General features: G+C 39.9%; 1 protein-coding gene across 2 annotated transcripts in view; it reads left to right on the top strand.

Annotated features, from left to right (window-relative positions):
- The window catches only part of Dnai4 (dynein axonemal intermediate chain 4), a 67,754-nt gene that overhangs the window by 32,097 nt on the left and 21,787 nt on the right, over window positions 1-13,870 (top strand). For both annotated transcript variants that reach the window (XM_037202748.1, XM_028887700.2), the window contains exons 8-9: window positions 5,121-5,315; window positions 11,604-11,830. In XM_037202748.1, coding sequence (XP_037058643.1) covers window positions 5,121-5,315; window positions 11,604-11,830 — 422 coding nt within the window. The remainder of the gene's footprint in view (window positions 1-5,120; window positions 5,316-11,603; window positions 11,831-13,870) is intronic.

Here is a 13,870-nt window from a genome sequence, read left to right as displayed (position 1 = left end):
CATGCTTGCATGGCAGACACTTCGCTAACTGAGCCTAGATCTTCTCCTAATTTTTACTGCATGTTTTTACTACAGAATTCTGGGTGAATAGTTCTTTTTCATCCAGCATCAGAGAACATACGCAAATTCTTCTGGAATCCCTTGTTTCTAATGAAAAATGTGTTGATACTCATACTTTCCCCCTTCACTGCTCTCAATATATTTTTTTTAATCTTCTTGGATATTGTTTTTTTGGTCTTCTGTTTTCAGCCGTGTAAATATGGTAAGTCTTTGGTGGATATCTTTAGGCTTCCTCTTCAAGGCTCATTCAGTCCCTTCACTCTGTATTTGTACTTTGCTCATTTCTTTGTATCTTCAGAGCTGTTGTTTTCAGGCACTTTTTCCAGTGACAATTTCTCCCCTTCTGAGATGATAGTCACCTGAATATTATAATCTCACAGGGCTCCAAGACTCTATTCATTATGTGTTTTCAGAGTAGTTTTTTTTTGTTTTTTTTTGTTTGTTTGTTTGTTTTTTTTTGTTTTTTTGTTTTGGTTTTTCGAGACAGGGTTTCTCTGTGTAGCTTTGCGCCTCTCCTGAACTCACTTGTAGCCAGGCTGGCTCGAACTCACAGAGATCCACCTGCCTCTGCTTCCCAAGTGCTGGGATTAAAGGCGTGCGCCACCACCGCCAGGCCCAGAGTAGTTTTATTTCATGTTTTTTTAAATTGATGTTTATTCTCCTTGGTTTAAAGGTTGTTTTTATTTTAAACAATGTGTATGCATGGCAGTGGGGGCGGTGCACATGAACACAGTGCAGGAGGAGGCCGAAGAGGACATCAGAGCTCCTCAAGTTGGAGTCACCCTAGGCAGTTATGAGTTGCCAGATGTGGGTGCTGGGAGTTGGATTTGGTCTTCTGTAAGAGCAGTATGCACTCTTAACTACGGAGCCATCTCTCCACTTGTTTTTAAGATTAGTTTCTTACTTTATTAAATGAGCTGGATGTGGTACACACCTTTCATCCCACCACTCAGGGGCAGAGACAGTCAGATTTCTGTGAGTTCAAGCCCAGGCTGATCTATGTAATAAGTTTGAGGACAGCCAGGATTATATAAAGAGACCCTGTCTCAACCCCCCACCACCCCCACAAAAATAGCTTGTTCATTATTCTTGCTTTGTGTTCATTGGTACATCTTTCTTTTTCTTTTCTAGTCTGTTATTTAACCCATTAATTGAAATTTAAATTCTGAGAATGTTTTTCACTTCTGTAACTCCTTTTTGTTTTTCTTTTTTTCATTTAAGTGTTCTATTCCTTTGATAATACTTGTTATTTGTTCCAAGGGTGTTTATAAATTATGATGACCTATGTAAATTCTTTGTTAGATAATCCTACTGTCTCTTTCATCTTGGTGTTTGTGTCTACTCATTATCATCTTTTCAATTCAACTTGAGATGTTCTTTGCTCTTGGTACAGGGAGTGACTTTCAACTGAAGTCTAGATGTAAAGCTTCCATTTTACTAGGCTTTGCCAGTGAGTTAGCCAGGGAGTGGGAGCCTTTGTCTCGTGGCTGCCAGTTGGTGGTAGACATCCAGAGTTTCTTAGATAGGGACTCACTGTGTAACCCAGGTGTCCTAGACTCACTTGTCTTCCTCAGCCTCCTGAGTGCTGGGATGATAGGCATGCACCAGACTCTGTAGAAGACTAGGGTTTTTTTGTTTTGTTTTGTTTTTTACCTGACTTCCTGTGGCACCTGAGGGATGTTGCTGCTGAACTGTGCTGAGCACTCCAGCTTCTTTCACACTTCTGTGGCTAAAATAGATAGGACTGCCTCATTACCTACTCAAATACATACAGAGTCACTGACATCACAGAATAGAGACTGTTGTTGTTATTATTGCTAGACAGTCATGAAAATTCTGATCCTTGACTCTGTCAACTTCAGTGGGGAGAAAGGAAACCCTGTTAGTGCCTGGTGTCTGAGAAATCCCAGGCTCCCCAGCTGTTCATGTCTGGCATTCTCATGAGTGGTAGAGGTGAATGTTCTGGTCCTCTACTGCAGCTTCTCATGATGAAGATGGCAGCCAGGCTGTCACTTGGCCTTCGTACTTCCTCCCAAGTTCTGCAGGACAGCTGCTGCAGTTGACGGGCTGCCCTCTAACAGCGTTGTTTAAGCTGCTCCTTGACCCTCTGAAGAGGGAGAACAGGCTTCTTGTGGGCATTCATCTTTGTGTTCCATGTGCTGCCAAGTCTGTCTTTGTTTGTGGTGTGTCTTGAATGTGTGAATCACCACTGTGCCTTTCCTTGGGTTTCATGGACCCTGAATAATCTTACTTCTCTTCTCCTTTCAAGGGCTCTTTGTATTTGTCTTCTGTCTAAAGTGTGTTTTTTTTTTTTTTTAAATTGCGTTTAACATAAGGAATAAAGAAAAGTGTATCCCATCTTCACAGAAGTTTTCACACTAGCAGTTTGCTAGGTAATGTGGCAGGGAGCATAGTGGCGTCTATATTAGAGTCTGTAAAAGAACAGGACTGACATATTAGTTACTTTTCTGTTGCTATGATAAAACACCATGACCAACGTCTACATACAAAAGAAAGCATTTAATTGGGCTTACGGTTTCAGAGGGTTAGAGTCCATGATGGCAGAGCAAAGTGAGTGTAGAAGGAACAGCCGAGAGTTCACATCTTGATCCACAAGCAGGCGGCAGAGAGAACACCCTGATGATGTCACTATTCTTTTGAAGCCTCCAAGCCCACCCCCACTGACAAACCTCCCCAACAAGGCCACAATTCATAATCCTTCCCAAACAATTCCACCAACTGGAGACCAAGTATTCAAACATATAAACTCATGGGGACTGTTCTCATTCAAATCATCACAACGTGGATATAAAGATTGTGATAGGATTTATTTGATTGGCTCACAGCGTGTGGTCCATTAATAGCTGTCTCATACTGGAAAGACTGAAACTGCATTAGCCATTCAGTCTATGAGGCTGGATGTCCCAACAGTCCTAATCTGGTGCTGGACATCTGGAGGATTCCTGCTGATCTTTAGTTTTCACTGGAGTCACAAAGAAGTTGGTTCTAATGTCATACAGGACTGTCACGGCAACAGAGTAGATGAGCATGCTAGCAAGAATGAGGGCAAGCAGGCCAAGACAGCAGTTTCCTATTTTACGTCCTTTGATCTGGGCTGCCACTAGAAGGTGCTGCTCACATCTAGGGTTGGTCTTTCTGCCTCAGATAATCTGACTGAGAAACTCACAGGAATGCCTAGCAGTTTATATTTCAGGTGACTCCAGATTCAGTCAATTTCACAACCAAGATTAGCCCCTACAGTCCCCCAAGTCGATACACATTCCCACAAACCTGTGAACATTGCGATGGAGGAAAGAATTTTTTTCAGACATGATTACAGATTTATCTTCAAATTGGAAAGGTTATCCATCATAATCTGGCTGCCCAATCTAAACACATAGTACTGAAAGGGCCAGAACCTTAGACAGCTGTCAGCTGAGAGCAGGTACAATGACAGAAGAAGGTCTGAGAGACACAATGTTGCTGACCTTGAAGATTGAGTAGATCTTCTTTCTTTCTTTCTTTTCTTTTTCTTTTTTTTTTTTTTTTTTCCAGAGCTGAAGGACGAACCCAGGGCCTTGTGCCTGTTAGGCAAGCACTCTAACACTTAGCTAAATTCCTAACCCCAAAGAAGTCTTTTTGTTTTGCTTTGTTTTGTTTTTTCGAGACAGGGTTTCTCTGTGTAGCTTTGCACCTTTCCTAGATCTCGCTCTGTAGACTAGGCTGGCCTTGAATTCACAAAGATCTGCCTGCCTCTGCCTCCAGAGTGCTGAGATTAAAGCATGTGCCACCAATGCCCGGCTTCATGAGCAGAGCAGATCTTTATGGTAACTCTTAAAAAGGTAGAGAAGTCAGGAAGACAAATTCTTCAGAGCCTCTAAAACACAACATGGTCTCATCAATTTGTTTTTAGTTCAATGACACAACATCCTCTAACAAAAAGAACTTTTAAGATAATCACATTGCTTTATTTAAGCCACGTGTTTGGTTTTTTTTTTATAGCAGCCACAAAACTAATAATTAGTACAGTAGTCTCTCTCACACACACATACATGAAATCATGAAGTCAGGCCTTTGTTTGAAGATTGATAATCATTTTATTTCAATGTGAACAGTAAAGTACAGAGAATTACAACTGCAATTTGAATGTGGCCCCCAAAGTTCATCTGCTGAAAGTTTAATCCAGAAATTTGTATGTTCGTGTTATCTGCACATGAGCTTTGGGGAAGATATTGGAGTTAGATGGCATCGTGGAGATGGGGCCCCCACTTCAGATTGCTGCTTTTATAAGAAAATGCTTCTAAGCTCTCATGCTCTACATTTCTGGCCATGTGATGCTTTCCATCATGAAGTGGACAGCCAGAAGGCCCTCATTAACTGAAGCTTCTTGGCTTTGATCTTTCAAGCCTTTGGGAATGTAAGAAACACACTCCTTGTCTTTATAAATAACCTAATATGTAGTGATTTTTTGGTGCATGCTCATAAATGTTCACTGATATGAATGTGCATGTTCATGAGTACACATATACATGAGCATGCACGTGTGTAGAAGTTAGAGGGTAACCTCTGCTGTCATTCCTCCTCAGACACTGTCCACCTTGTTTCTTGTGACAGAGTCTCTCACTAGGCCCTAGGGCTTAACTACTAGACTAGACTGTCTGGCCAGTGAGTCCCAGGAATTCACTTGTCTCTGTCTCTCCAATGCTGGGATTCCAACTATTGCACCCCGCTTTTCACATAGGACCTGGGGGTTGAACTCAGGTCTGCATGTTTGCACAACAAGAGTTTTATCAACTGAGCCATCTCTCCAGTTCTTTAAGCTGTAGTTTTCTGATAAATTACCAGAAAACGGACCAACATGTATGCATTGTCCACAGTGAGTTATATGTTTGCATTGCACTTTCTTTGTGCGTGAAAGATTCAATAAATTACTACTGAAGGTGTTGGAAATGGAAAGAAGACAGAAATTATAAAATATAACTTTAAAAATATCTTTAAAATGCATGAACCACCGACTACTACTTGGGTCTTTTGTAAGTGAGTTGTATTTGTGTTTACAGATAGTGAAACTAGCTCCCTAATGGATATAGAAACTGTGATTCTGGCCAAAGTTCACGAAGATGAAGAAGACCACTCAGAGGCAATACTAAAATCTGAGAAGCTTCAGCAAGACTTATTTTTCATGGAAAGGGTTTTGATGGAAAATGTATTTCAGCCGAAGCTTGCATCCTACCGTCAACTCCCTGTTTTAAAAGGTACCTTAAAAAAGTAATCATGCTTAGAAAACACGAATAATTAAAAAAATTAATTGTGCTATTACATATTTGTAAATGTAATTTCCACACTAGTTATCACTCATTAATGTGTAATTTTAACCACTTGTTAACTACCTATCAAGCATATGAGTAGCATTGGAGTCCAGACTAGGGAATCCACAGAAGGGCTGTCCCTCAAATTTAAAACTTCAAAAGCATTTTTGTCCTGATTTTCTCCTGTTCCCGCATCAAATGAGGCACTTGTTTTTATAGTGGTGTGTGTGTGTGTGTGTGTGTGTGTGTGTGTGTGTGTGTGTGTGTTTGGTCTCCCTGTGCAAACCACCATTAGCTCTCACGTTCCAACAGTTTCAGCACTGCTCCCTAATATTAGTGACAGGGACATTCACCCCATTCTCACCTCTGCACATCCCCTCGGATATGTTCACAGAATATTGTACTTTAGCTATTTACAAACTTATTTCAGTGTTAAGACTTTCTGGGGCTGGAACCCAGGTCCTTGTACACTTCTAGGCCCCCGAGTGATTTTTTTTTTTTCTTTTTTTTCTTTTTTTTTTTATTTTTAAAGGAGATTAATTCAGCCTTTAAGCACTGGACTGAAGTGAAATTTATGAAGGTTATGTAGTGAGTCATTTGATTCCAAGTTAATTCTTGCCGCTAGCTGACCCTATCTTGTAGGTTTATCCCAAACCCCTCATGGCCATTCAGTGCTCTAGATGTTCAGACCCTTCCCATAGCTTAGGGTCAGCTTCATGTCTCAGAGTGTATCATTGCAGATATCTGTAGTCCGGCCAGAGGCTGTCATTGTGGTGTTTGGAGGTGATTGGGAACTCAGAGAACGTTGACGTCTGTCTGGCCGCCCATTGCTTTCCCTTCACTGTCTTTTCCTGTTGTAGCCCCACTTTTCATGAACTCATCCTGATCCTCTAAACAAAGTTAATCTCCTATGTGGTTACATCAACAATTAGATTACAAAGTAACATGTGTGGCAAATGGTTATAGGCTTTTTGCCTGGAGAAAGCCAGGATACTATTTTAGAACTATGATCCTCTTTCATGTAAGGTTGCTATTTTAAAATGTGTTTCATAGATACTGTTCCATTCTATATCTAAAGAGTTGTATACTTGCAATTTAAAGTTCTGTAAATATTGATATTTGCAAAGCTGAACAGTTAGTATATTACTTGTTTACTAATTAAAGTAATGGAACAAATACTTTAATGGGTAAGATTTATAGAAAGTGGCATGTTTATATTTAAACTGTGTTTTTAACATACGTGGAAAAGTAAGAAAGTTAACATAACTAATACCCTGGTCAACATGGAGACTATCCCCATAAACTATCAAGATGGTCTTGTGCTGGTTGCATGTAAACATTACCCACCCACCCCTACCCCCCAGGCAGCAGTTGACTTTATCTGTAACCACAAGTTAACTTTCCCAGTTGTGGTATATCATGTAAGTGCATTCACATGATAAATACTGTTTTTTGAGCCAGTGAGATGACTCAGCAGGTAAAGGCACTTGCCACCTAACCTGAGTTTGATTCCCCAGAACACACAGGGTAGAGAAAACTGATTCTTGTACGCCATCTCTCTACCATACACATGTGCATGCACACACATACATACACATGAAAGTGCACGTGCACACACACACTCATTGATGTAATAATAAAAAGTTAAAATAAACTTGAGTTTGGTTCTTTCACTCACCATTCCTGATGTTAAGATTCAGCTAGATTGGTGTATGTATAAATAGTTAATTTCTTTCTCAGTGAAGTGCTCCAGCGTATGAAAATACCATAGTTTGTTTACTCAACAGTTCGTGGATCTGCATCGTGTTCCCTTTGAGTTTCCAACTGAGTCTTTTGGCAAATGTAGTTCAGTTTCTTTTATGAAAATACCTAGCACTGGGTCATTGGGTAGATGTGTGTCTAGCTTCATTTTAGGAACCATGAAATATTTTCTCAAAGAATTATACTGTCTTACATTTCCATAACCAGTATATAAGAGTTCCAGTTTCTCCAAATGTTAATTGCTGATGCTAGCAATACTTTTAAAAATGTTGTATTAGCATATATTATGAATAACAGGTTTCATTACATTTTATACATGTATATAATATATTTTTATCTTATTTACCTCGATTACCCTCTCATGTCCCACACCCATTGATCACTTTCCTCTTCCCAAATAGCAGTTTCTGTTCCAAGGAGGGAGGAATCATGAAGTCTCACTCCTTCATGAGGATCTATAGGCAATTCATAGTTGCTAGGGAGGTAGAGACATTTTCTTCATTGATAAAGCCACTGATCATACTCCTGTAAACAATATGGCCCCATGTAAGTAACTTTAATTAAACCCATTGGTACACACACACACACACACACACACACACACACACACAAGTTGGGGAGAAGGAGATGACAATCTTTTTAATGTTGTCTTAGTGATTAGTAATGCTGAATGCTTGTGGTTAATTTTTGTATTTGTGTATTTTTCATTTGGTGTTCAACTAGGTCTTTTGCATATACTAAAATTTAGTTCTCTTATTTAAGGTATTTGCACGTGTGCATGTGTGTGTGTGTGTGTGCGTGTGCGTGTGCGTGTGCGTGTGTGTGTGTGTGTGTGTGTGTGTGTGTTTGTGTATGATGGGACATGTGACATGGTCCCAAGGCACACATGAAGGTCAGAGAACAGCTTTGTGGGGTCAGCTCTCTTGTTGGTCTTGGGAATCAAACCTAGGTTTTCTGGCTTTGTGGCAGTTGCCTTCACCCTCTGCATCATCTTGCTGCCCCGATGGTATGTGTTACGTACGTGGTAGGTACAAAAGAACAGTTTCAAGGAGGACTATAATGTTGGAATTGAGTAAAAGGAAGATAGTATGTAATTGTAACCACTGAATATCAATGGTGTCAAAAGAATAAAGGAAACACATGGGAAAGTAACTGGTAAGGAAAGAGGTCAAGGTCTTTAATAACCAGGAAACCCAGAACATTCAGGATACCACTGAAGGAGCAGAACAAAGTTGAAGGATCAAGACTTTACAACTTAATATTAAGCTATAGAAGGTAAGATAGTGCAGTGTTGGTGAGAAGGCAAACAGGTGAATTAACAATTGAGAGATCTCAGAAACAGAGCTATCTAAATAGTCAACTGATGTTTGGCAAAAGACAATACAACAAATAAAGGCAGTCTTTACAGCACATGAAGTTAACAAAAAGCAAATCTAGCCACAGTCTTTAGAATCCATAAGAAAAGAGCTGATATAGATTATAGACTCCAATATAAAACACAAAATTCCTAGAAAATAACATAGGCAAAATGATAACCTTGAGTGTTAAATATTGTTTAAAGTAAAACTCCCCAAACGCAAGAGATACCACAGAGAGAATAAAAAGACCAGTCACCGGAGGAAATGTTCACAGAAGACAGAGCTGATAGACAACTGCTAGGTAAATATGTACAAATATGTCCAAAGACTTACCATCATGAACACATGCTGTGCATTGTGCACATGCCTATCATCCCAGCACTCACCAGATGTAGTCAAGAGGATCAGGAGTTCAAGACTAGGCTGGGCTACATGAGAGCCAGTCTAAAACAACAGCAACCAACCACCAACACCCCGTACTTATGACTTAACATGAGGAGAAGCTTGATGTGGGACACAGCTTGATGTGGTGACAGACTGAGTCAGGAGCATGAAGAATTCAAAGTCTGGGTCTGGAGAGATAGCTGTGCAGGTAGTAGCACTGGCTGCTTTTTCAAAGTACTCAGCTTTGATTCAATTCCCAGCACCCACATTATAGCTCCCAATGGTCTGTAACTCCAATCCCACCAAACCTTATGTCTTCTTCTGGCTTCCAACAGCACCGAGCACACCTGGGGTGCCCACACATACATGCAGGCAAAACACCCATAAACATTAAAATAGAATAAATAAAAACAAATTTAAACAGAAATAAAAAAAAACAAACAAACAAAAAAAGAGTTTAAAGTCTGCCTGATCTACATAGCAAAGTTTTGTCTCAAAATCAGTAAAAGGTACGAAGAGAAATCTCACCAAGGACGATATCCAGATGGGAAACCGTATCATTGGGGAGTTACAAATTAAAACAACTGTGAGGTTAGTAAAACAACATGCCTGTTAGAATGGCCAGATCCCAAACACATGGCAATACCAAATGCTGGTGAAGATGAGGGACAAGAGCTCATTGGTGACTGGTGGGAATGCACACTGGTATGTCTGGTCTTGAAGACAACTTGACACTTATAAAACTAAGATCAGTCTTACTGTACAGTATCAAGTGCATCTTGGTAAGTACTCAGATGAGCAGAAAATGTATACCTACACTTGTTGTTAGTTGCTATTGCTCTTTGGCTCTTTGGGGGCCTGCCACCCAGCTTCCAAATAAATTACATGAGGCTTATTCTTTCTCATGTATGGTTGGCCTTAGCTTGGCTTGTTTCTATTCAGCTTTTCTTAAATTGTCCCATCTACTTTTTGCCTCTGAGCTTTTACCTTTTTATATTTCTGTATATCTTTTATTTACTTCTTACTCCTGTATCTGTCTGTGTGGCGGAGTGGCTGACCCCTTCTATTCTCGCTTCTTCACCTCTCTTCCCAGATTTCTCCTCCTATTTATTTTCTCTGTCTGCCAGCTCCGCCTATCCTTTCTCCTGACTTGCTATTGGCTGTTCAGCTTTTTATTAGACCAATCAGGTGTTTTAGACAGCCAAAGTAACATGGCTTCACAGAGTTAAACAAATGCAACATAAAAGAATGCAACAATCTTTGCATCATTAAACAAATATTCCACAGCATAAAGGAATGCAACACATCTTAAATTAAAATTCCCCAACACACATTCATCAAAAGGCCCTCTATACAGTATTTATGGGAACCTTTTTCATAATTCCTCAAGTTTGAAAGCAAGCAAAATTTTCATTATTCAGTAAATGGATAGACTGAGGTACAGACATTGTTTCATGCTGAGTCATCGGGTTCTGGGTAGACATGGAGGGAAGACTACATGCATGTTAACTTTGTGAACAAACTCAGCCTGAAAATGGCACAAGCTGTGATTCCAACCATAAAACATCCTCAGAAAGGCAAAACTATGTTGAGAATGGGAAGAGCAGTGGTTGCCAGAGGTGAGGGTACATCGAGGGATAAAAAACCTGAACCTAATTTTTCAGACAATGAGACTGTTGTGAACAGTACTGTAATGGATAATACATGTCAATCACATTTCTCAAAACCCATAGACTATACTACATGGGAATAAATTCTCATGTAAATTTTGGATGATAGTGACAGCAAACCATCCACATTTATTTTCAGTGGTTCTACAGCCCTACAATTACAATTTAGGGCCCTCCAACAAGAGATTGTGTTGGTTTCATGGATGTTGATTGGACCCTGTAAGTAAAATGCAAATAATTTGTAAGATACTTTGATATCGGAAGATAAGAATTAAATGTGGAGGGAAAAAAAAACCTAGAAGACTCCTGCCTCAGTTAAAGATATTCTCATTCTCTCTCTCTCTCTCTCTCTCTCTCTCTCTCTCTCTCTCTCTCTCTCTCTCTCTCATCTCTCTTCGTGTGTGTGTGTGTGTGTGTGTGTGTGTGTGTGTGTGTGTGTTATGTGTAGGCAGTACATGCATGTGAGTGTATGGTTACCTATGCCCATGTACATGTAAAGAGGCCAGAATAACCTAACATCTGGTATTTCCCTCTGCTGTTTTCTGCCTTATTGCCTTGAGACTGAACCAGAAGTTCCTTTGTATTTGGCAAGGCTGGCCAGCCAGTGAGCTTTTGGGATCTTCATGTCTCTGCCTTACAATACTAGGGTTATGAGCATGTGTAGCCATAGTCAGCTTTTCTTGTGTTCTGGAGACTTAAACTTAGGTGCTTATGTTTGCAGAACAAGCACTCTTACCTACTAAGCCATCTCCCCAGCCTCAAGTTGTCTACTTTTCTAAGGTAAAGTTGTTGGCTCCTTCCCAACAAAAACATGCATGAAGCTTGTTTTACATTTTCAAGTAGCAGCATTTGGATGTGCTACTCTGGCCCATTCTCTGAGTGACAAGAAAGTCTGCTGTCAGAAGTCTTCAGTAGGTCTGGGTTACCATTCAGGTACCCTGTCAGTTTGACTGTGTGTTCCAGTAGATCTAGTGGTATTGTAAGTGTCAGTAACAGATAGAGATGTTATTCAGATTCTTTGGGGTAGAGAGCAATGATATCTCTGTTTGATTTAACTTTAGAACGTGAACCGGAAGAGCCTGAAGAAGTTTTGGAAGAAGAAGTACATGAAGAAACAGAGGACGAGATTAAGAGGGAGGACGCAGAAGAAATGGAAATGGAACTAGAACTAGAGATAACCACAGAGCAGTCAACAATCCCGGCCAATTTGGAACGGCTCTGGTCTTTTACCTGTGACTTAACTAAAGGCCTTAATGTGAGCAGCCTTGCCTGGAATAAAGCCAATCCAGTAAGTCACCAAATGCTCAAACAATTGCATCCTAGTGTTTAAAGGACAATTCTTTTGTAAATTTTCATTTATTATTTTGTGTGTATGTGTATGGTGTGTGTGTGTGTGTGTGTGTGTGTGTGTGTGTGTGTGTGTGTGTGTGTGTGATATGTGTACAGGCTAGTTGACCAGTGAATTTCCAGATGATTCTCCTGTCTCCACCTCTGGAATTACAAAGGTGAGCCATCATATCTGTCTTTTGTGGGTTTGGGACCCTGAACTCAGGTCATCATGCATGTGCAGCAAATGCTTCTACTCACTGAGCCATCTTACTGGCCCTCACTGGCAAATTCTAAAATGAAGGGTTTTTGTTTGTTTCTTTGTTTTTATTCAGACATGGGCAAAGGATTTTTTTAATTTTTATTTTATTTAATTAACATTTTTTTCTTTTATTTTACCCATGGACCACAGTTTTCACTCCCTCCTCTCCTCTGGCTCCCTCCCTGAACTCCCATCTGCCCCTGTTGTTGGTATTTTACTCTTTTTGGGGGGGGTCTGCCAACCAGCTCCCAAATTCTTACTTATAAATGTCCGTCCTTAGCTTGGCTTGTTTCTTGCCACTTTTCCTTAACTTAAATGATCCCATCTACCTTTTGCCTCTGGGCTTTTCCCATTGTCTTTCATCTGTAAATCTTACTCTTACTCCATGGCTTGCTGTGTAGCTGGGTGGCTGGCCCCTAGAGTCCTCCTTCTCTGGCTACTTCCTTGATCATTTAACTCCCAGATTTCTCCTTCTATGTGTTCTCTGTCTGCCAGCCCCACCTATCCTTTCTCCTGCCTCACTATTGGCCGTTCAGTTCTTTATTAGACCATCAGGTGTTTTAGACAGGCATAGTAACACACTTTCGCAGAGTTAAACAAATGCAAAATAAACAAAAGTAACATACCTTAAAATAATATTCTACAACATTCCCCCCTGTTTTAAAGGTTTTAACTTTAACATAATAAGACTGTACACAGTAAGAACAATTATCAAGTAAAGATTATATTCACAATGTAATGAATTCCAGTTCATTTATGTCTGACAAATTAAAATACTCCATTATCTACCCTATCTTAGTGAATCTAAAGTTTTCTACCTAATTTACTCTCTGTCATAACTAAGGAAAACTATAACTCTAATTATTTAGTCTTTAACTCCATCAAAGACCCCAGAAGGAATTAATATTACCTAAGTAAGAACAGAGACAACTGCCTGGACAGTCATCCAAAGTTCCTCTGCAATGTTGGGGCATCCATCTTCAGCCTACAGGCCCAAAATACCTGGCAAACTTTTCAGTGAAGCAGGAAATTTGAAGGACTATCCTACCTGGTTTTGGCAAAGTTCAGTGGTCATTTTCCTGTGGGTGTGGCATGTCCAGTCTGCATAGCACATTGTCAGCAGTCAAAGGCAAGAGCAGTTTCTTTGCCTAGTGGCTAACTTTGCCACAATGAAAGCAAACTCTGTAAGGAGTTTCTTCAATGCTCATCATCTTCTCTGAAGTAAATTTGTGCTGCCAGGAGCAGATGTGTCTCATTGTCATGAAAAGCTTTAAGTTAACAAAACATTTTAAATGCCATATTCAGTAGATCTTTGAAAGATTTGAAGACCATCTATCTATATAAAATATATGTCTATATGATCTGGCAAGCATACCTAACATATCTACAAATTTGATTGTTATAAATGACTAACCACTAACCTGTGTTTCCTGATTATCCTATAATAGTTTATAATAAGTGTGTTGGTATTCTAATTGTACTGAAATGTGATTTTGATTGTATATTAATAAATAAAGTTGCCGGGTCAGAGCTATTATAGCCATAGACAGAGTGTGCAGTGTGGCACACGCCTTAATCCATAGATCTCTGTGTTCAGGATACAGCCAGCATTGAGACATGCCTTTAAACTAGGGCTGTACATTCAGACAGTGACGAGCAGTCACGTGTTTGGTTTACAACCAATGAGAAGCAGAACAATAATACTATAAAAAAGTCGTACAGACAGAAGTAGGTCTCTTC

This window comes from Peromyscus leucopus, chromosome 2, assembly GCF_004664715.2.
Source record: "Peromyscus leucopus breed LL Stock chromosome 2, UCI_PerLeu_2.1, whole genome shotgun sequence".
NCBI lineage: Eukaryota > Metazoa > Chordata > Mammalia > Rodentia > Cricetidae > Peromyscus > Peromyscus leucopus.
This window is presented reverse-complemented; position numbering and strand designations above follow the sequence as displayed.